At 38.9% G+C, this 23,083-nt stretch overlaps 1 protein-coding gene and 1 long non-coding RNA gene across 4 annotated transcripts; one reads left to right on the top strand and one right to left on the bottom strand.

Moving 5' to 3' along the window:
- Positions 1-663: 663 nt before the first annotated feature.
- LOC146512966 (cilia- and flagella-associated protein 337) lies at positions 664-22,806 on the bottom strand. 3 transcript variants are annotated; one of them, XM_085169998.1, is made up of 19 exons: positions 20,425-22,806; positions 19,256-19,493; positions 18,920-19,066; positions 17,819-17,941; positions 17,569-17,740; positions 17,448-17,494; positions 17,209-17,361; positions 16,873-17,061; positions 15,115-15,306; positions 14,526-14,996; positions 14,271-14,420; positions 11,369-11,553; positions 10,706-10,845; positions 9,835-9,983; positions 9,546-9,757; positions 6,050-6,180; positions 5,431-5,483; positions 5,171-5,301; positions 664-2,416 (listed from the first exon to the last, which is right to left on the bottom strand). In XM_085169998.1, the coding sequence occupies exons 1-18, from the start codon at positions 20,493-20,495 to the stop codon at positions 5,212-5,214; spliced, it is 2,913 nt and encodes a 970-aa protein (XP_085026124.1). In that variant the 5' UTR covers positions 20,496-22,806; the 3' UTR covers positions 664-2,416; positions 5,171-5,211. The 3 variants fall into 3 exon arrangements, with proteins under 3 accessions (XP_085026124.1, XP_085026125.1, XP_085026127.1); XM_085169999.1 differs by having other exon boundaries at positions 5,183-5,301; XM_085170001.1 differs by having other exon boundaries at positions 21,116-22,806.
- On the top strand, positions 11,068-15,509 carry LOC146512967 (uncharacterized). Its single transcript, XR_014875675.1, has 5 exons — positions 11,068-12,066; positions 12,647-12,724; positions 12,986-14,389; positions 14,658-14,726; positions 14,808-15,509. It is a non-coding gene; the product is annotated as an uncharacterized LOC146512967 (long non-coding RNA).
- Positions 22,807-23,083: the final 277 nt, after the last annotated feature.

Raw genomic sequence — 23,083 nt, 5'->3', positions numbered from 1 at the left:
CTGCCTGAGATAGAGCCCCAAACCACAACAGAGCCTCTGTCGTGTCTTAGAGATGGCTGCAGACACTCTGTTCTTGTGTAATTTGGCATCCCTCAGCCTTTTCTCCCCGTTTTCCTTCCTTAAAAATGGCTTCTTGACAGCCACCCTTCCACTGAGACCATTTCTGGTGAGTCTTCAATGAACAGTAGATGGATCAGCTGAAGGACCAGATGCATCTCTCAGGGCCTGTGTCAGGCATTTGCTGGAATTGTTTGTCTATTTTTTTAACAACATGACTTTCAGATACTGTCAATCTGTAGTAGATGTATTTATAGGCCAGAAGTATGCAGAATTACAAGAAACATGAACTTGCGCTGCCAGAACAGCCCTGACCCAGGAAAGCATGGACTCCATAAGACAAATGAATGTGTCTAGGTTTATTTGTATTCATACCACAGAAACTGCCCTGAAAACTCAACATTTGTGTTTTCTGCCACTACTTCTTTTGCCCTCCATTTCTCCAGTCTCCTCAAATTTTTTAAGAACACACTGCACACCATGCTTTAAATCATCTTGTTGGTGTAATATTATTTTATGCTGATCAAACTCTTTTTATCTTTGACAATTTTCAGTCAGGAAAAAAAGTTTTTTATGCTTGAAATAAAAAAAAAAAAAAAAAAGAAAGTTACTCTGAAGATGGTCAGATACTAGGACTCAACTGAAAATGAGTGAAAAAGTAGTCAATGTCCAAATAAAACCTTCGAAAGACTTTCAGAACATTTGGAGAACTATTGCTAAAAGCAACACCTCCTAAACAAATGAGAGTGGCTCAAGACTTTTGCACAGTATTGTATTTTTACATTACGTATTTGCGTAAAGAGTACAAGGAGAGGTCACATTTTTCATAACTGAATAAATAATCTATTTAAGTTTCTCCTGGTTGTACTTAACTTTTAAGGCAACAGTCTTATTGGAAGCTTTCAAGGCAACAAAATGAAATTCAAGCCATATTTATGCTTTTATGCCAACGCATAAAAAAAAAAAAAAAGACAGGAACGTTAAGTGGTAATGACTTAAAATCAAACCATCCGTGTTCATGAGCAGGCTGGAGATATTTCTGACAACACATTTGGTGGAGTTCACTCATGCACTGTTGACTTGAAGATGCTGGAGGGGGCAAAATGCTCTGCGGATGACTTGCCCTGTTTGTCCCAGCTGTGTCTGTTCGCATTTATCCCCGGGAAGCACACTAGGGAAGAAGCTCTGAGCATGCCTCCACCCCGGCTTGAACATCCATACTTAAACTAACCCAGTTCTTCAATAACATGAAAAGTGCGTGCAAAGATGTTTCAAAATTGAATGTATGAAGAAAACACATGAAAATAGGACATTGAGTCTTGTGTCACCAATTTCTGCAATTTAGCCAAACTGTGATGATAAGTACAGGGTGGCTTTTGTTGAGATAAAGCGATGCGATGGCTCTGATGTTTTCCTGTCTAGATGACTGTTTGGATGACCTAGAAGTATCATATCAGGAAGCTTCAAATTATCTACAAACAGCTGCAACAAGTCAGACAGCTAGACTTCATTTAAAACTACTTCAGCTCTCTGTCCTTCCATAGTTATATCATTATTTTTGCTATAGCTTAGCATAAAGTGGGGAATTACAGCGAAACAGTTTGCTCAGCTTTTTCCAAAGGTAACAAAATGCTAAGCATCCCACTATACTGTACAAAAGCACATCATTTCTTCATATTTTGCTAGGAAAATGGGAAATAGATACAAACACAAATGGAAATACAGTATAGTCATTTCCTGGGAGGATGACTAAGTTGCACCAAAAACAAGAATAGCACAGAGAACAATCCCACCCCAACCCTTTCTTCTCATTGTTACACATTGTGAGCTTTTAGAGGTGCTGATTAGGCAAATTTCAATACTGATGCACAGAGCCAGGCAAGCCATTTACATAATTTACACTCTACTATGCTAGGCTAGCACACCACCATCAGTGTTGATATTTCCCAATGTGTATTTTTTTCTTTTTGCATATAAAAGAAGTATATTATGAATAAATGGGCCAAACAACAGACATTAGTTTGCAAATATTAAAGTGGAATAAGATGTAAGATGAAAGCTGAAAGCGAGGGACAAAGGGCAAAAAAATAATACAGCATATGAAATGCAGAAGAGACAGTGCAGTGACACTGAAAATCCTTCCAGCACAGTGAGTTCATCGCATATTCAAAAGGACATTCAATTTGCTGTTTCAAAATAACTTCATAAAAGGAACACAAAGGAACAATGTTCACGTTTGAATCTCTTTCTACATCTGACTCACTTTTTTCTTTCAGACGCTGCACGCTGAGCTTTGAGCTGCCAGTCAAATTTTGATAAAACACACAGCCGATTGTGGGCAAATCTTCAATAAAGCCTCCTGGAGAAGGAATGAGTGAAAGAAAAGAAGAAAAAATCAAAACCAGACTTTTCAATATCAGAAAACACAAATATAAGACTTCACAGATCGATATCGTGAAGACATTTTTCAGCATTCTTAAGTCAGATCACAAATAAAAATGTTCGATTAATCAGTGCAGGGCTCCTTCTTGACCTCTCAATGGTCAGTCCACATGAACTGAACTGGCAGCTACAGGAAAAAACATCCTCCATGTCTAGGCCACAAATGCACAATGTGGTAGTTTTAAGAAAAGGACAGGGCTGGCAGAAGAAGAAGAGGGTGAGAGAGGATGAAGAAGATCAACAGAGGGAGAAAAGCAAGAAAATCAGAAAAGACAAATTTCTGACCAGATGCATCCTAAATAGAGTAGCAGAACTAGTTTCTTGCTTCTGTTTCCGTCCCATTTTACTTTCCCATCAATCAAGCTCTTTTGGAAAACTTTAGACTGACTGAAGGAGGTGAAACCGAGCTGTCGCATTCCTGCAAAATTGATCGAGTCTTTTATAGCTGCATGTGCTGACCAGTGTATCTGTGTTGTCCAGAAACCTAGACTACAAAGCTAGTACTACACAGTAGCTGTGATCCATAATATACCCCATTTTATTGTCTGTTTTGCTCAACATGGAGCCATAATTTACACATCGTGCTCAATGCAACTTGAAACTAGCAAATGAAAGCACAACATAATTAGAGAAACATGAACAGTGGGTGCATTTTTCATAAACTTCAAGACAATTAGCAAGAAGAGGAGTCGCCCCCTGCTGGACAACGAATGCACGTTTATGCCTCTTCCACTTTGGCCTTACTTTTCAGATCCGGAAGCCTTGTCTGTTCACCTGCTGTAATATAAATGAATACAAATATCTATTCATCACATGGCAGCAACTTTTTGCATTTAAGCATGTAGACATAGTCAAGACAACATACTGAAATTCAAACCGAGCATCAGACTGGAGAGGAAAGGTGATTTAAGAGAATATAAACGTGGCATGGTTGTTTGTGCCAGACAGGCTGCTCTGAGTGTTTCAGAAACTACTGATCTACTGGGAGTTTCCAACACAACCATCTCTCAGGTTTACAGAGGATGCTTCAAGAAAGAAAATATCCATTTAGCGACACTTGATGTCCTGTTGATGCAGGATCAGAGGACAATAGCCAGACTTCTTCAAGCTGACAGGACAGCAACAGTAACTCAAAAAAACAAAAAAAACACGTGTTACAACCAAGGTAAGAAGAGCGTCCGTGAATACACAACATAATGAGCTACAGCAGCAGAAGACTTCACCAAATATCACTGATGTTACCACAGAAGAGGAAGCTGAGACTCTGATGAGTCTTGATTTCTGCTGTGACATTCAGCAGAAAGGTGGGGTCAGAATTTGTCATAAACAACATGCAAGCATAAGCATTTCATCCTGCCTCATATCAATATTTTCCTGGCAAATTTTTGGTTCCTCTTGGTCCAATATCCTCCATATTGTTGCTGAACACGGTCATCTCTTTATGATCACAGAGTAGCCATCTTCTCCAGGCTGTTTCCAGCAGGATAACATGTCATGTCAGTTCACATCATCTCAAACTGGTTTCTTGAATGTGACAGTCAGTTCACTGTACTTAAATGGCTTCCACACTTACCAGATCCAGTCCAACAGAGCACCTTTAGGATGTGGTGGAACAGGAGTTTTACATCAAAGATATCTAGCTAAGAAATCTGCAACACCTTCATGATGCTGTCATGTTGATATGGACAAAAATCTCAGAGGAATGTTTCCAGCACCATGTTGAATCGCTGCCATGAAGAATTACAGCAGTTCTGAAGGCAAAACGGGTCCAACCCAGTACTAGCAAGGTGTATTTAATAAAATGCCCTATGAGTGTATATTCTCATTTTCCAAAAAGCAAGCTACACGTGACATGGGCGAGGGTGGTGGTCATATTGCCATGACAAAAAGAAGCAACAGCCAGGTGTGATTAGTGAATGGTCAAATAATTGTAAAATATAGGAACCCAGGGTTTGAACATATTTTATATCTGTATTTTGAACATCGTCCCATTTAAAAACAAAAACAAATGCAGTACTATGAATGTTTTCCAGGTGGGAGTGTTTAAAAATTTCCAGCATTTAAACTATATCCCGTATTCTTTCTTGTTTATGATTGCTGCCTTTCACCACACCATGAGGTTTGGCTGCTGTGAAGAACTACAGACTTTGACATGGTTGGACAGGGCATCATTTGTCAAAGTCTGTAGTCTAGTATACCAAACTATTTTTACCATAAAGACTGGAAAGAAACAAACAAACCCTCAAACAAAACACCAGCAGTTTTCTAGTAATTCCCCAACCAAGGCAACGATCACCAAGCTGATGTGTTAACTAGTGAGCATTATTGGTTCATTGAGCACATTTTGTTACCTTTGGAGAGAGCTTCCAAATTCACACAGCTTTTATGAAAAGTTCAGTCATTTGGTTGCTGTAGCTTAATATTTTTAGAATAGCAATGGACAATATAAATCTTCTCATGGAACATTTGGCAACAATGAATTTCCAAAAATGTGGAACTATTCTTGTAAGTTCAATTTGCAGAATTTTTGGCATTTGTCTGGGACAGAGTGGATAGAAAAAGGATGAAAAAGATGAGTTATTTCTTACAACAGAACATAAAAGAAGGTATTCATGAAGCCAGCAGGAGCAGAAGAGAGGGGATAAGATCAAGTAATCAGCACAAATCTCACCAGCAGGACCACCTGAGTCTGAAGAGACAAGACACAGCCAATCAGCAGCGATTGCTGTGGTCGATGTCCTCAAAGAGTCCTCTCCTCTCGTAACACAAAGCTACTGTCTGGCAGAGGTCCTCACATGAATACTGAGACACGCATAGACAGGTAAAGATGGAGGATGAAAAACTGTGTTTGCATGAGGAGGGGTAGCTAAACAATAGAACTAAATATGACAAATGCACTCAGCAGCAGCTGATGTTGTGCTCCCAGGTTACCATAGGTTGCTGAGGTTGCTCGTGGTCATTCACTCCTGCTTGGGTGGATGAAGCTGAAAGAGGATGGATGACAAAAGACAAAGAAAAGTGAGTAAAAGCATACATGTGTATGTCTGCCTGGGTGTGTGTGCAGAAAAAGCACAGCTAATCGCTTATATTGGCAAGTCCTGAGCAATGGCAGACTGTGAGAGGAAAGTGTAGGAAACGTCTTGCAGATACACACCCTCACACACCAACCTTGAGTATTTGTGGGTTTTGTTAAGGAAAAAACATTCTGGCCTGTGTGTCTAAAGGAGAACATTGCCCAAATGTTCCAGAGCCGAGCTCCAAACTTTGCAGGAGGAGAATGTGAAGAATGCTCTGACTCTTCTCTTCATAATGTGGAGAAATTGGACATGATAGAATCTGAGTATCAGGTTAGATTAGCTTAGAAGGTCATCCTGACCTGCACTGTTTAACCCCTTTTTATGAATATTGTCAGCAGCAGCTGTGCAAACTCACATATGTGTGCAGAAGGTTATCTGATGAAATGGCTAATTACTGGAAGGGGTAGCCAAATGTTACTGGAAACGGCCTTGATTGTGTGTGTGTGTGTGCGTGCGTGCGTGTGTGTGTTTACCTTCAGAACACCATTCTTCCTGTGAAGTCTGATCGCGGCTAGTAGGGTCAGGTACTTGACTTTGTACGTCACTGGCTTCCATATTTTCACCTTCAGTCCTCCTCTCTTCTCTCAGATTGTTCCGTGTATTCCTGAGAGTGTCAGAGCAAAACAATACCAGTGTTTACTTGAGATATGGGTTTGCCAATTTCATGCACGTCAATCTCCTGATAGACAAGACATGGGTCAGTGATCCTTTTGGATGAAGATTTGTCACAGAGGCCGATATCTGTGAGGATATTTGTTGTTAGATTTGATTCAAACCAGAGCTGTTACTGTTCTCGATCTCTGTGGTGAAGCATTTGAGTACGCTGTGTGCTCCTTCTGTGTGTGCGTGTGTCTGTGTGTGTGTTTGTGCGCGCGCTGCTTTAGTGGATGAGTTAAAACTGACATAATGACTTCAACATATGCAAGATTTCAACTTCACAACTTTACAAGTTAATAAGTGCCGGCAGAGCATTTTTAAGCAGTTGACATTAGTGGTAAAATGAGGCTAAAGATACTTTAAAAGTTAATTGGTATCATCTGTGACGCAGTTACATACATGAAAAACTGCTATAATGTGAAGTTACGATGTTTACATTTGCTGTGTCAGATATAAAAGATGAATTCTCAAAGTTACAATAATTAAGTGACAATTTAGGGAGCCAGCGTTTGATTTATGGCTGCACAGTAAAAATGCCCTAAAGAGTTGTTTTGAATTTGGTTGTTCAAAGAATGGTGCCTTATGTCAGTAGTTGTCACTTTTGTACATGTTTATAATCATTGCTGAGGTGGGTACTACATTTTAAAAATCCAACTCTATTAATTAGGGCTATACAGGTTTAGTCAGCTAGGATGACTCGAATGGAAGAAAACTGTTTCCTAGGTCTCAGTCTGTGCTGCTATATGCATAGTATGACCTACACTGTGGTTGAATGAGGTATGGTGTGTTGCATTGCTTCCTCGTTGAGCTTGCTGGGCTGGAATGATGGAAAAATCCTGGTCATACTGCTGGGTTAAAAACTGGTAAGCAAACATGTAAGCGGCTTTGTGAACCTGCCCTTACAACCAGAGTATGTTAAAGGACACTTGCGTGTTGTCTAGTGCTCTGTGGGTTGCTGATTAAACCACCCACAGAATTTGAAGCCAAAGTGGCAGCAGCAGAGAGTGGTGAAGTGCCATCCATACAAAGAGTATAACTGACAACAAGCTGCTTGAATGAGTGCTAAAACTCAGAACTGAGTTATTATTTTCCACTTCAAGTTCTGTTGTATCAAAGTTAATGGGTTTTTTTTATTTTATTTATTTTTTAATTATTATTATTATTATTATTATTATTATTATTATTATTATTATTATTATTATTATTATCATTATTATTATTAATTTCTCTGTCTGAAATAAGGTCTGTCTTTAATAAAAATTTAGGAGATTTTCGAATTTTGTTCTATAATATAAAATCTATAAAAACAAAACAACCACAATTTTAAATCTTTTACACTTCCCAAACCTGTAGTGGCTAAATGAGGCTATGGATGTTATTAGGCCTATTAAACATCATCGCAGTCATTGACTATATATAAAAGATGGCCACATGGTAAGTTATTGCTTAATGTTATAGTAGCAAGCTGCTACATAAATTGCACAATGCACATACGCAAATAATTATTAGTAATTACTGCTATGATGAGCATTTCCTCTGTCACCGTGTTGGTTTTCTAGATGTGATTAGAAAGGGCGGGTCTAACTGTGGAACTCCATGCTCATTGGCCCTGGTATATGTGTCTGTGCATGCTTTGTAAACACAGTACTATTTTCAATCACAACGATTGACAAGCGAGAAACTAGTACTGTGTTTACAAAGCAAGTTTTTTTGGTTTTGTTTTGTTTTTTTATTCAATGTGACCCAAAATTAGTGACTGAACCTTTCTAGAAAATAGTCCACAAAGGTCAAGACATAAAGCCATTTTCCCATTGATTCTGTTTTTTGCAACCACATCTAATAGTTGGTCTTCAGACAGACCTGGAAGTTACATCCAGGTTTTATATTGTCGGTGGTCACTACTTATCACTAAACGTGGCCTCACTCCTAACCCCCCCACCCCCACCCCCACCACCCCTTGGATCTTATAAAGGTGGGAAAAAAAAACAAAAGGCTGTGAGCTTGTTTGCTTCTACTATTGGAGCAACTGCAAGTTTTACTGCATCCAAGATTTTTTATCTCCAGATGTGCTTATTTATAGCCTAATATTGGTGATAATTCATGAAGATGATCTTGTTGTAAATGTCACAAACTTCACATAAAGCTTATTCTAAATTCAAAAACCTACGAAAAAGTCTCCTTTTTTATATGAAACAATGAGTAATGAAAAAAAACCACCATCCCTGCAGCTCTCTATTTACACTTTGGCTCGGTCACTCTCTTCCTCACACAGACATTAAATGTACACTCTCCATAAGTTAAACAATACTGTTGTCATGATTTTGCTCCTCGGTGAGGTTTATGCAGACATTTATTTATATTTCTAAGCATGTGCTGACTCTGTCTTTAACTTGAACTGTGCTTTTTCCATCCCCTGAAATTAAATTATTCCTGACAGCTCTCTCCTTCATGGTCCATGTTACCCAGCATGTGACAGAAATACAGAGAGCAAAGATGTGAGCCAAGCCAGAGTTTACGACCTTTAACCAAAATGAAGTTTTTATTAAAGACTCAAATGTTTGTGGAACAGTGAGGGAAGTTTATTTTGGAGAACATGTTCAATCATGACGTACATTTCTTACATTTCATACTTATATTAGATTTGGTACAAACCCTTCACTGTTGATATTATCACTTATTGGACTTGTCTTCTGTTTGACACTGGCAGCTTTAATTTGCCACTCTTCTAGTTGTTGATACTCTTGAATGATCTAATCTCAAAAGACTGCCATGTTTGCAAGCCTCATCTTGAAACTTGGCATGTATAATAAAAATTGTGCTTCAAATTATTATGTGTGCAATCACTTTTAGCATTTATTGCCTCTAATGAACAAGGAGTGACGTTTTGGCTCAATTTTATTTTCTCTCTACTGACCTCTTCCCCCGTGTGTATTAAACACATTTCTGTCAAGACCACTAGTCACAATAAAAATGTTATTTCCATCTACAGCTGTTTATATCTGGAAGTACGGCCTTCTGCTGGGACCTTCCACCATGCCGTGCACAAGCATGGAAAGATGCAGAAATGAGCAGGGGCATGGGAATGCACGGTAGACCTGACATTGATTAAGTTGGATACAGCATGAACAGCATGAAATGGAGGAGGTGGGTTGCAAAGCAGATTGCAGAGGAAGCAAGCCAAAATAACTCAAATAGCGGATCCAGAACCATCATCCAAAAAAGCTCTCTGTAATTCTTTATGTGTTTTTTTTAATAATTAATGAAGGTAACGTGCTGAGAGATGTTAAAAAAGACACAAGCCAGTTTACCTACCTATGATAAGTTCCTGGGTCAGCGATATTCCACATCATCTCTTGCCCAAAAAACCCCACATGATTGCCGTCCTCTGTCCATATTCCAGCTGAACCATCAACTGATGCTGTCATTACAAACAGTCTGTCAAACACTTCAAGGACTTCCACACATATCAAAGCCCTTGTGTGAGCCCTCCAAGATTGCAGCAGTGGAGGTTGTTCACAAGTTGCCTGTATGAAGAAAACTATGTCAAGTATATGGGGATATGAGGTGCAGTACACCAGGTGCAATCTTATTCCCAGCACACCTCAGGTTGGATGTCCACTGCAAAGGAAGAAATGTCCCAAATCTGAAGTGAGCCCGTTGTGTCACCTGAGACCAGAATGGTGTTTTTAGACTGATCTGAGTTTAGGCTAAGCACACGCTCACCTGGCTGCTCTGGAGCGTAGAAATGACCTGGAGGGGAAAAAAAAAAAAAAAAAAAGCAGAAAAAATAGACTTGTGCTCGTAAACGCATCCAAGCATAAAGTACTAAGTACAATCTAAAAGAAATTTGCTTGTAACAATAGGCTTGGATGTATCTTTATAGGCAGTTAAAAAGTCTGCTGGTTCACTCAAAACTGCATGCAAGCAAATCTATTTATATTCTGTTTTTGTACCATTTTCAAGAATTCTTTCTTCACTTCAATAACAAAAGTACTTCTGAGACAAACTGCAAGCCCTTCAACAGATTTTAGTTGTCACCTGCATTCCTCTTATGTCATGATTTCAAATCCCCCTCTCTGCTGGAAGCATGCACAGACACATAGATACATATATAAATCTATACAGACATACAGTTCACTCACATGCACTCATGCAAGCCTGTACCCATATGCAGTGGTTACAGTGCATGAATCCCACACCACTAAACACAGATGGGATCTGGAAAGAGACATAGTTGTGGGCTGCCAGGAATGGTACCGGCAGGCAGCCAAGTCGACAGTTCAGCCTAACTGTCACTGCCTGCAAGGGCTGTTTGTAAATCCTTCTTATGGGAGGAGGAGAATTAGAAGTGACAGATGATTAAGAGTTTTTATCTTAGATTAATGTTTTCTAGTGCAGCATCTTTTTTTTTTCCCCCCAAAGGACCTCACATCAATCTCTTCTTTAAGCTTTTTCTTGTGCATCCCACTCACCATAACTGTGATTCTCATCAGTGACGCTCCAAAAGCACAGCCAACCACCCTGGGATGACACTAGGACACCCTGGTTTCTTAATTGTTTCCTGCCAGCTCGATGCTGAAGGAACAAGATGCTATCCACGGGGAGAGCTGACCTGGACGCGCGCAAGCAGAAAGAAAACCACAATCATGAATATGTCACTATCAGCTAAGGATGCAAGATACTTGACTTCATTTATTCATCATTTAATTAACGGTCAGGAAAATTTATGAGAAATTAGTTTGATTATGTCTTCGTTACTTTAATTACTTATTCTTTTATACCTTTATCATTCATGCATGATGATAAAAGAAATACCTTTGAGTTCTGACATTTTACATCTATTTGATATTTCAATAATAATCTGCATGTTATTTGAACATTTGTTAATCTAAGCTTTTATTGTGCGTTATCGTCAATAAAGACTGCAGAGAGCCAAAGATAAATAATTTCTTACCACGCCAGTAACAAAATTTGATCTGGGATATAATGAAACATGATGTAAATTAGTAGATAAATCATTAGTAAACTGATCCATGCTGATTTGTTTCGTGTCAAAACCTGCAAGTCATACACATCAAGTTTAATAGTAAACGCTCACTGACTGCAAGACAGCACTCAGAGCTGCATCTCCTTACCGTGCCTGCGTCCCTCTCTGCAGGTGGAGCATCGGTCCTTGTGTCTCCATGCTCCAGATCACTACCTCTCCATCATAACTGGCTGTAGCAACAACGCTCAGAGCGGAGCACTGACACACAGCCAAGATGTCTGATTTGTGGACACCGCTGGACTTCCAGGACGTGTCTGCTCTCACCTTCAAGTCCTTCAGTGCACGAGTAAAAGAAAGATAAAGCACAGCTTCATGCACAAGCATTTTGGTTGAAATGATGATAACTATGTGCTTATAAACTATGTTTATAAATGAGGTGAAATAACCTGTAATTGTCTCTTCTGTAGAAGCTCTACTTACTTCCCCAGGTTGCTCAGAAAAAGGGTACCATGTTGCAGTAGACTTTTTTTAAACAAATTATGGATGTTTGAAGAATTTGAACTTACCAGGGGCGTATATAGCGTATGCATATATATAAGTGCAATTTACTGATTTGTGATTGCCCCTCTAGGTTTTGGAAATGAAAAAAAAATATAACGAAACAGACAAGCTAAGTTCTGGTTAAGCGAGGGACTTTACAGTGAGAAACATTATGTAACTGGGCGGAGGAAAGGAAAAAAAGCAGCATTAAGAATCTGCTGCAGAAGCATAAATACTCAGTGCTACTACTGTTCGCTTTAACAGATGACTCCAACCACAGAGCAGATGGCAGCTGAAGGTTGAAAGGTAAAATGTAACACAAGAATTTGAAGCTTGAGAATAATGTGCAAATGCAGACTGTTATATATTTATACACTGAGACCTGTGCAGCAGCATGCATAGCTGTAGGTGGATGTGGGTTTGTATTTATGCGCTGAAAAGACTTTAGAGACTTTCTTCACTACTGACAGGAAAACACAAGACTTCTGAATTATTATACTGAATATGATGGGACAAGTTAAGTGTTACTATTGGAGGAAATATTTTCTGAGCCTAATTTGGACCAGTCTTCTTAAGCCCAAGTTGTTGTTGGCATTCTTAAGAAAAACACTTAAATGTTTTCTGAGTCTGTACTAGATTAGTCACTATGGTGACAGCTGTTTGTGTAGGACTCATCACGCTGCTTTTAACATCTGGGGAAGAAATTGTAGCAAAGAAAAAAAATATGTCAAGGCTAAAACTCTGTGAGACTAATTTTATAGCATCTTAATATATCTGAGCTTCTTGGTGGTAAATGGGTGGACTGCATTACCCAGAATCACCTGTCAATCAAAAGTTTATGTAATGCATTTAATACTTTGTTATGTTGTTCTTTCTTGACCCACAGCTAATGAATTTTTTTCACTGCCTTTCCAATCTGAGAACCAGCAGCTACCGTCAGATGACTAAGAGTGTGGAGATGAAGGTCAGTGTTACAAATGCAGGTAAATTTTAAAAGCAAATATAAAAGTTAATCATTATCAAGTTATAGCAAAATAGTTCTGAGAACACATTTTAGCGTGCCTTTTGCTGCCTATGGAGGTTCTCAGTCATCCAGATCACAGTAGCTTTGAGAGCTTGAAAAGCAAAAAGCAAATGGACATTTTTAGATTTGTAAAGTCGTTCCAGCTAACAGCACTTCCCCACATGCTTCAACTATTTTTCTTTTTTTTTCTTTTGTCCCTAGCTGGCGGTCAGCGGGGAAGGTCGTCCACGAAGCCAATACGTCGCTGTGGGTGCCGCAGGGTTTCCATCTTTGTCAGCAATGCACTTCCAGGACTTCCGATCTCTGGCCTTGACCTTTGCTTGCTTGAGGGTTAGACATCATTGTTGAAGATAGTCTTCAGTTTGCTTGATCCAAGTCTTCTTGGGAGCGTCATGCTTGATTCCCTAGTGGGTGGCCAAACCATTGCAGTCATCGCTTCTGGATCAGCTCTTCCATCTAGGGCTGATGGTGACATTGACTACGCATCGTGCTGTTGCTGAGACGGTCATGGGGGGACACCCGGAGAATCTGATGCAAACAGCGCATGTGGAAGACCTCAAGCTTGTTGAGGTCGTGCTTGAGGATGACCCAGGTCTCGGATCCATAGAGAAGAATGGGCGATACTAGTGTGCGGTACAGTGGAATTCTGGTGATGAGGGTGACGTTTGTCTTACGTGCTTCATCTACCACACCTTACCTATGTTTCTATATATTCATACAAGCAGCATAAGATATAGGACATTCTGCCGCCTTCTTTCAAACTCTCAATGCTTGTCGTTCTTTACGGGACTGTTTATCTGCACTTAACCAATGCCTGATCAAACCTGATTGGTCAATACTGCAAGCCACAACAGAAAAGTTCCAGTAGCTCGCATTCTGCTGTTTGCCTACAAATTCAGCGTGTTCCTGTGACGATTAGAGATTACTGCTTTTGGAAAACTTACAGTTATCCCTGTCAAAACCACAGGCCAGCTGGTTTCTTGCTGTGTTGAATATACACGTTACATATAAGTTAGGTTGAATATAATAATTTTAGGCGCATTTGTGAATGCTTGTCTCTCTTTGCCGTTTGCCTTGTGATTGATTGGTGACCTGTCCAAGGTGTACCCGGCCTCTCTCACCCTATGACACCTGAGATAGGCTCTTTGACCCTGAAACAGTAAAGAAAATGGATGGATGGATGGGTGTTGACTGCATAAATGGCATCCATGGAGCTTTTTTTTTTTTTTTTTTTTTTTTTTTTAGATAAAAGACAAGACAGAGCCGAAAAGGATAGTAAAACCAAGAGTACCAAGTCAATCTTAATTTTAGGATATTTTAGGATGGAAAGATAAACTATAATCCTTCCTGAAAATACTTTTTCTTTCTTCTCTGCAAAACTAGAGCGGGAAGAAAAACATTGTTTTCCAGCCTGGTGTTCAGTAACCCTTAAAACTGTATTTATGTGACACTGTGGATTATAACTTTAACGCACCCTTGATTTTACCTTGTCTCCTGCAATGCTGTACTGAGCGATGCACTGGTTCCACCCCACAGCCAGTAAATGGTTGTCATGGAGGCAGGTCAACCCAGTGACTTCAGAGTTGGTGACGGGCTCCAGCTTGTGTAAGTTTAGGCCATTTAGTAGATTCCACACCTGCTTGGGGAGTGGCCAACACTCTGATTTAAGTATTTTACACATTGATGCATTACACTCAAAATTCTTTCTTTATATAATAATAAGTAATAAGATGTATTGAACCTTAATAGTGCCATTACGAGCTCCCGTGATTAGTCTTCTGTGAGAGGAGTCCAGTGCCATCGAGGAGAGCACCTCTTCTCCATGAGCATTTAAAATGTAAAGCCGCCTCTTTCCTGTCTCTACATCCCACAGAAAGACTGATGAGTCAGCATATCCAGTCACCACCTGCCTCAGGGTGGGGTTGTACAAGGCACAGGAGAGGTATGGACCCTGTTTAAATTCTGTCCTGAATTCCTCATCAGTCAACCAACCACCTCCTCCTCCTCTTCTCTTTTCTGACAGATTGAGCACTGCCAGGTAATCTTTGCAGGCCACCACTAAATGAGGTTGCATCTCATCAGGAAGAGGAGGGCTAAGCAACAGGAAAGGGAAATTTCCATGTTCTGGGATGCGACCTGGTTGCAGACAGGGAAACTGCAGGCGGAGAACTTTCAAACACTGATGGGTAGAAATGTCCCAAACTCTCAGTTCCTGGCAAAAGAAGACAAATGCATCATCATTAATTTGAACATAAACAAGCTCTACCGGCATATATTCACATAAAATATACAATTATGTGTGCATTTATGGTAAATCCTAATTCACTCACAGCATCTCTAGAGTAGCTGAAGATCTGCCTGACATGTTGGTAAATTGCAACATCTAGTACCGTGGTGTGGTGACCCGGCAGTGTAGCCACAGGACTTGAAGTCACATATTGTGACCACAGTCTGACTATTCGGTCAGAGCCTCCTGTAACCATCAACTGTAGGGACGCGTTGTAGTCGAAACACTTGGCTCCCTGACATGAGGCAAAAGCATTAATACCGTATAGTATACAGAAGATGGTGTTTTATGCAGGTGAAAATATAAATGAAGTGGTGGTAAATGCTTCTTTCCTTTCAAAAATACATGACTGAGATGTTTGTTTTACAATGTTCAGACAGTTATTTGGAGAGTAAACCTTGGGTACTCATTCAAAAAAAACAAAAAACAAAAAAACAAGCCATTGTGAGCAAGTAAAACCACCCAGTTTTACTCCTTTCATAGCAGCCGGTGACACTGTCTGCTTCTACTGGGTGGGACTGAACTTTATTAAACAACGCATGCCGTGTTTGCTCTTCTAGATAAAACTGGCCAGTTATAACAGCATTTACTACACTGTAACACTGTCACACTAGGACATTTAATACTATATAAAACTCTCTCTCTTAAACAGAGTTTATTTTCACATGTCAACCTGCCCTCATAGGTCTGTGTCACCCAGTCCCCAGTGCTGTGAAGCACAGGTCTGACTGACCTTGATCCAGATCAGAAGTGGATAACTACGAAAATCCGCCGATTTCCTCTACTTTTCTTTTTCAAAAAAAAATTTGACAGGCGGCCACAGAGATATTTCTCTCATCTGGATATTTCAACATCTTCAATAAATAATAGCCACAACATGAGAAGTTGATTTGAAGTTGCTGAAATTGTATACAGAGAAATGCCAGCCTTTGGGGACATTTCCTTCTTTCATGTCTAGCGTAAGTAGGACAATAATGCAAATATGTAAACTGCAAATTGCAACTTTGCTGTTCTTACTGTTGCTGTGAATGGAGACATGCAGTACAATTTACTACTTGTTCTTTGTTCCAAGTTGCACAGTGAAAATTAAACAAAAATGTCACAAACAGGAAAAAGAAGCAATTCACCTTCAAAGTAAAAGTGTGCCTTTTGTTCATACTGGTAATTTAAAATGATAAAATATGAAATAAAGATAAAAGTTTCCCAATCACATGTTCTGGGTGTGTATTTTTATACCGGACCAAAGTGAAACTACATTAAGCTAACATTTTTTGTATTCAGACCTTTAATCACAGTTCACTTTTGCTACATCGAGCCAAACTGTATTTTGTGTGAACAATAGCCCACAACAGGCAGTGATGTTACCAGATCTTATAAATAAAACAATTCAACTAAAATGTATATTATGCATTTGCATGGAAGGGGAGGATACTGATTTAGACACTAATCTAGAAGTTGTTTTATAAGAACACCTTTGATTTAATTTCTTCAGGTATAATAAATGTAGCCGTTGAGGCCTGTTATTCAAAATAAAACAGGCAATGTTAATGAGCTTAAATCCTGACAAATCAACGGAGTTGACCCAGGCTTGGCTCACTCTAGCATGTAGAGGCCACATTAAAATGAAAGCTATAGCAACTGTTTTCACTGCAGATGACATATTACATGTTCAGTGCTACAATAATTATGAAATATTATAAATAAATAATGCTCACAAAAGTAGTCCAACCTGGTGCTGGCAAAATGTATTTATGAAGTGGCCAATGAGTGTATTATCAGTCAAACTGACCTTGTTAATTACCTGCTTAAATTTCCAAATGTAAGGCTCCTGCTTCAATGACACATTCATAAAGACCACAGATGTGGTGTTACTTTCTGACGATGTCATGATGACATTGGTGCTGGGTTCAAACATTACTCTGGTAATTGGTTCCCGGTGCATGCTGGGGATGTGTTGATAAGACACCATGTCGCTGTGTTCACCAAGATCCTGTGAGGAATGAGGGTGAAACAAGAAAAAAACAGTGAGTCCAAATGATGTTTAAGGAAAAGTTGTAGTGTAAGCAGCAACACTTCAAAGCTTCTTGCTTCCATGCTTCTGTAACAGAATTCAGTAAATAGAGGAGGGAAAACCTACTTGGAAAAAGATCCTTTGTGGACCTTTGTCTCTCTTTGATGGTTTCTTAAAAAGTCCCTTGGATGAGTTCAGGAACCACATCAGGTGGACTCCTCCTTTTTCATCCCCCAGTAGCAGCAGAGGAGGCTGTTCTAGACTCTTGGAGTGAAAACCCTTTAGATTGAAGTGATGCATTTAGTGCTTTCCAAATGGAGGCATCCAGCTAAAACAGTAACATCTCGTACAAACAGTTGTCCTACCTGCACATCATACCAGTAACACAGACAGGTCGGCACACTGCGAAACCCTGGGAGCAATTATAGGACAAAGACTTAACAATATTTCCGGGCTTCACGTGGTTTTTGTTAGGAATAAAAGTACCATATAAGTGAATTTCCTCCAACAAACAGTTTGAAGAAATAGTAACAAAGCGCAAGTCCCTGCAGTCAGTTGCTATGGCAATCTTGTGGACGTTGCCCATGTACACAGCATCAGTGGTCCAACCCCTGAATCTCCTTGTGTTTGCCACTTCCTCTGTTGGGTCTCCAGCAAGCTGGTTTAAATAGAAAAATGTGAGTGAGTGTGCTGTAATTCCACGTGGATATTAAAGTAGCAACATGATGTCACTCACCCCTAAAGTTTTGAGGGTGTGTAGGCTGCTGTTCCAGGCGGTGATCTGACCCCCCTTACTGATGCTAATATAGCGGAGTGGAGGAGGATGGGAAAGAGCAACCACACGAACTGTTGGCTCCCGCTGCAGAGCAATAAGTATGAGACAAGTGTAATCAATTAGAGAAAGGTTACAGGAGGAAAAAAGTAATGGTTGTCGAAAACAACATATAACTCAGGGCAGAGAAATGGAAAAATTAAGATGCTTCATCTTTCATCTATTATAGTAATGGAACACTTTATTCATTATAATTTATAGGAGCAGCTGAGTGCACTCTTTTATACTTACATTGGTTAGATTTAACAGACCCTGATGAACCCTAGAGTTATTAAAAAGGTTTGGCAAACTGCCCTGCTTAACTCCTGCAGGGTGAAATCCAAAAGTAGTGAATGATACTATAATAATATATGAGAATATCTTCACAGGCCAGGTGAAAATAATTAAAATTTGATAAAGTTCCAAGGTCTGTTTAGCTTCTTTAGCCATTTAGTGCAGCCCGGTTAGCCTGTAACCATTATGGCTGAGGCAAGAAAGTCATCACAAATCATGTGTTTCACTACTGTAACCAGTGTGAACCCACAAATATATTTATACTGTACAAATCATTTATTAATGGTTAATTCCATTTCCTCTGTATTTCTTTTTACTGGGTAGTAAAATATAAATGTTCCATTTTGTAATATACTGTTAATCTTAAAAAGTGATGACATATTGTTTTAAGTTTTATGTCCTTTCCCAAATACTAACTTGAAGTCACTGACCATTTACTCTCTATAACTGTTTTTCCTTTAGAGCTACAAAATACTCTAATCCATTTGAGTTTCTTTTCCCCAAGTTAGTTTAAGTCATATTATAATGTTGTTCATTTTAGTATTTGGATAGCAGTTTTGCTTTGAGACTGAGTTTTTTTTTTCTGCTGTACTCAGCTCTTGCCTTTGGGAGGTTTTTGAAACTTGAATTCTCTAAATGTTAATTTTGACTAGGTAGTCTCCTAATTCTGGTAAGTAATTAGAAAAAACTGTCCAAAAATCAGACCATCTGACCACAATGCACCAGAGTTACCTTGTTATGAGAGCAGTGTCTAATCTGAGGCTGGGCCTCCAGTAGAGCAGCTGTGGGATTGGACGCCCGCTGTCGCTCAGTGTACTCTAAAAGCAAGTAGGAACACAGCTGCTGCCATTTTATTTGTCCAGTGCAGCTGATATCTACCTAGACATGAATGTAAGAGTCAAATCAGCAATACGCCACTGTTGTCTTTTAATAGGACAGTCACTTCAAAACAGTAATCGATTGACAGGATGCTGTTTTATAAACTTTTTTTTTTAATCGTGGATTACAATATAACCCGTATCCAGTTTTGTCAAGACTTATAAAAAAAAAAACTTTATTACTTTTTACCTCATCAAAGAATCTCTTGCACCACGTGTCCTCAATATTTGGGCCGACGACAGACTTCAGAATGTCCCAAAACTCCTCAAACATCAATGCACGTTCTTCACTTGTACCTCTATTGCTTCCCTTCAACTTGTGTTCCTGTGTCTCAAGTCCAGCCTTTGAACAGGTAAAAGCATTTCTCAGAAGCTGTAGGTGCTCTGGGCTCAGTTTCTCTGCAGGACTGACACCGCAGGTTGGATCACTGCAGAAAGCAGCACATCAATGATCAGTGAAACGAAAAAGCAGAAGTAGAATAAATGTAGAGGACATTGCCAATAAGGCAGCACCCCAGCTTAACTGAGCATAAAAACATGATCATTTCTTAAGCATTAAAGAACTGTTAAGTTCAGTGTCTAACCCCTATTTTATTTTTTATTTCTGATTCTTTATTGAAGCCATTACATCACTGACAGCTAGTAAAAAGCTTACTGCAGAATGAATGCAGCACTCCCATGTGGTAGTTTTGATATAACACATTTTCTTTTCAAATAAAGGGAATAAGTAATGAAAGAATATGTAAAATTAGGGGGATGTGTTTTTAAGAAAAGCGCTCCCTGCCACCAGCAACTCTGGTGTGGGCCTGTTGCTAAGGGAAACTAACAATAAGTCACATGTCTTACCATTGTGAGGTCTTTTCCTGGTCCTTTGGGGCATGCATGAGTGGTCCTTTGCATCATACACATTACTTACAATCAGCAAATGGAACAATAAAATAATTAAGTAATAAAGAAGCTGTTGTCTCTGAGTTTAAACTGTGTGGAGTAAATGGAAGAAAAATTAATGGAGAAACGTGTGAATTTAAGAAGTTATTTGAAAGTTTGATACCAGTGTTCAGCTTCTATTGACTTTTCATGAATTGTTTAAGGTGGAAAAATGGACTGAAGTACAAATAATGAAAGTTAAAATGTTTTCCTACGTTTTTTTTTTTTTTGTTGTTGTTGTTTTTTTTAGCTTATTAGAAAATATAGGACAGAATCAGATATAAGAATGTGTTAGCAGGCACTACTATCCAGAGGTGACAAAAATCCATATCAATGTGCAAAGTTTATAAACAGATTTTCTACATAAAGCAATCCCTAATTAAAAATAATCTTTTATGTTTGCCAAGACCAAACAAGGGGAAAGAAACTTACCAAAACCTGCTGTGTGGCACCTCTTTCTCATAAAGTGTCCACAATTTTTTTTTGTTTCTAAAAGTATCCATAGTGATAGCCCGATTCTACCTTTATCACAGTCTGAACTCTTAAACTCTTCTTTTATCTGTATTTTATGGTGAGCATGAAAAAAGAAATGAAGAAAGAAGCCAAGACTTCTGTATAAATGAGTTAAGTCGACTCTGCGATCCTGGCTGTGCCTTGAGCCTAACCATGCGCAGCCGTTGTTTCTGTCCACTCCTCTCGCTTTTCATGCAGTCCTCAAACAAAGCCTGTTGTCTTCAGACAGGGAAGGAATGTCCACATCCACAGACGCTATCGGTCGCAAATGTTTGACCACACCGACAAAAGATAGTCAACACATCTCTGAAGAGACTGCCAAGGAGACCTGAGAATTTCCAAAGTCTATTTGGGGCAACAGAGCCACAAACCCCACAGACGTGCCCTCTGTGGGTTAATCATTTAAAGAAGCAAAGTTATTCACCACCAAGAAAAGGCTGAGCTTTCTGAGCTTTATCAAGAATCTATGTATATGGGATATAGTTTCTCCGATCAAGCATAAGTAGTCCAGAAATCTTAGATATTAAATCAGGAACATCTATATTCAAAATTAAGAGAGGGTAAAAGCGAAAAAGTCATGATATGGTGGCATATTTTCAGCTATTCTTACCGTTCTTCAACTGATGTAGTTTAATCATTGCCAGGCAACCAGCAGCAGTTTGGTTCCTTATAATGAGCTATCAAAAGTGCTGTCTTACTAATGTTTAATGAATATACTCAAGTCCCAGTGTTTCACAGTCTGCTGAGCAAGTCCTTGAACTTGATCTCCTTTTAGGCTTGCAATGTCATTTAAAACAACTGTGATGGACCGAGTTGAAAAACAGGAGGAGTCCCAGGAATTATTAGAAAAATATAGTTTCAAGTTATTTAACCCCCTAAAATTATATTTACAAGAGTAATAAATGTTGAGCTCATAAAAGAGGTCAAAGAAACAAAACTGAACTCAGGCAAAGACTGCAAACTTAACAACCCAAATGACTGCTACAAACAAACATAACTGACCTAAAACATGAAATGACATACAAGGGTATATATAATGGCTGATCAGAACATTGTGACACATGAGGGGTAACAAACAAAACACAATCATAAATCACAAACGATGCAGTACAATCTAGTTTGTTAATAAACTAAACACCAAAGAAGAAAATCAAAAACCCCATTAAACCCTAAACTCAAATATTTAATTAAATACAAATACTTTGTTTTTAAAGTAAAGAAAACACACATTCTCCCCTTCAGCAGGAAGTGGTGGTGTGGTCCAATTATCTTCCTTTGCATTTAATGGTTTCAAACCCTGGCTGCCATCTTTTGTCCAGCAACTCCCAGGGGTGATTGCCAGGTAGGAAATGAAAAGACAAAGGTTAGTCAAAAATCAAAGAAATGAAGTAGTATGAATACATAAGTAAACTAAATGTGTGCGCTTACAAATAGAACAAATGTATCCAAACCAATCAATAAAGTTATTGGTAACTAAAATGTATTACTATGTTCAAATGAAGAATGAAAATACAAAAGTTACAGACTTTAGAGTGTGGCCACGGGTTTGGCCATCACAGCAACCTTCTTCTATCCCTCTGATAAAAGAGTCAATAACAGTCAAGAAGTCAATAATAACGAATGAGCTCAAAAGTACTGACCCACTGAATGCTTTATAATGCACGTAAAAATAAAAAGGGACAAGTGGAAATGATAACACATTTGTTAATAATTATATTATTAAGTACCCCCAATTTGGTTTTGGTGTGTCCAGAATGAATAACCTGCACAGGCAGAAACTGTTAGAGGAAACATTATGTATATGTATTATATATAATTTAAAATATGATATACTGTTAGTAGACATTATTAAAAACTACCCAGAACTACTCATCCATTGTCTCCCACTCATCCTGTCCGGAAGACTGGAGCTTAACACATTCACACCAATTTAAGTGTCACCAATTAACCCAACCCCACTAACTGCAAACCTGCATAACTACTACCTGGACGCTCCCAAACTTTCAGTTGTACGCCTTGTACCCATAAACCCCTCGGTCGATGGGGTTTATGGGTACTGTAGTTCCTTTATCTACATGGCTTAAACAACCCGACGTTTTCACACACACACGCACACACACAAGACGTAAGATTCTGAAACTAACACAAACATCGACATGGAGAATTAACTACAAACTTGTAAATAGCAATTTAGACCTCAAAAACACAAATATGGTAGTTAAAGCCATAATTTGAAAAAACGATGAACTGACCTATGAAAGCTACTCAGGTACTCACATGTTTGATCCCGATTTTTTTTTTCCAGTTTGGTTAAAATCCATAAATGCATGAAAATTCGTGTCCAATAGACATTTTGTGACTATTTCAGGAACTGCTGAGAGACCAGGTCGTGCATCCGGGTACTGCCACCAGATGGAGCCAGCCACGGTTGCAATGATGATCTTGGCTATAACAGCTGGATTTTTTTAATTTAATTTAATTTTGTTTTGTTTTGAAAAAGACACTTGCCAAACGTTTTTAAAGATTTATTTTTTAAGTTATTATCCGTTTCTTTTTCAGGAATGTGAATACACTTTTG

Source organism: Neolamprologus multifasciatus, chromosome 8, assembly GCF_963576455.1.
Source record: "Neolamprologus multifasciatus chromosome 8, fNeoMul1.2, whole genome shotgun sequence".
In the NCBI taxonomy this organism is placed as follows: Eukaryota; Metazoa; Chordata; class Actinopteri; order Cichliformes; family Cichlidae; genus Neolamprologus; species Neolamprologus multifasciatus.
The sequence above is the reverse complement of the archived record's forward strand: the minus strand, read 5'-3'. Positions and strand labels throughout refer to the sequence as shown.

Coding starts and splice junctions, on each gene's coding strand:
- LOC146512966 (XM_085169998.1), bottom strand. CDS start 20,495: ATGGATACTTTTAGAAACAAAAAAAAATTGTGGACACTTTATGAGAAA. Junction 17,741..17,818: donor ACACCCTCAAAACTTTAGGG/GTGAGTGACATC, acceptor TATTTAAACCAG/CTTGCTGGAGACCCAACAGA. Junction 5,484..6,049: donor GGAAGAATGGTGTTCTGAAG/GTAAACACACAC, acceptor ATCCTCTTTCAG/CTTCATCCACCCAAGCAGGA.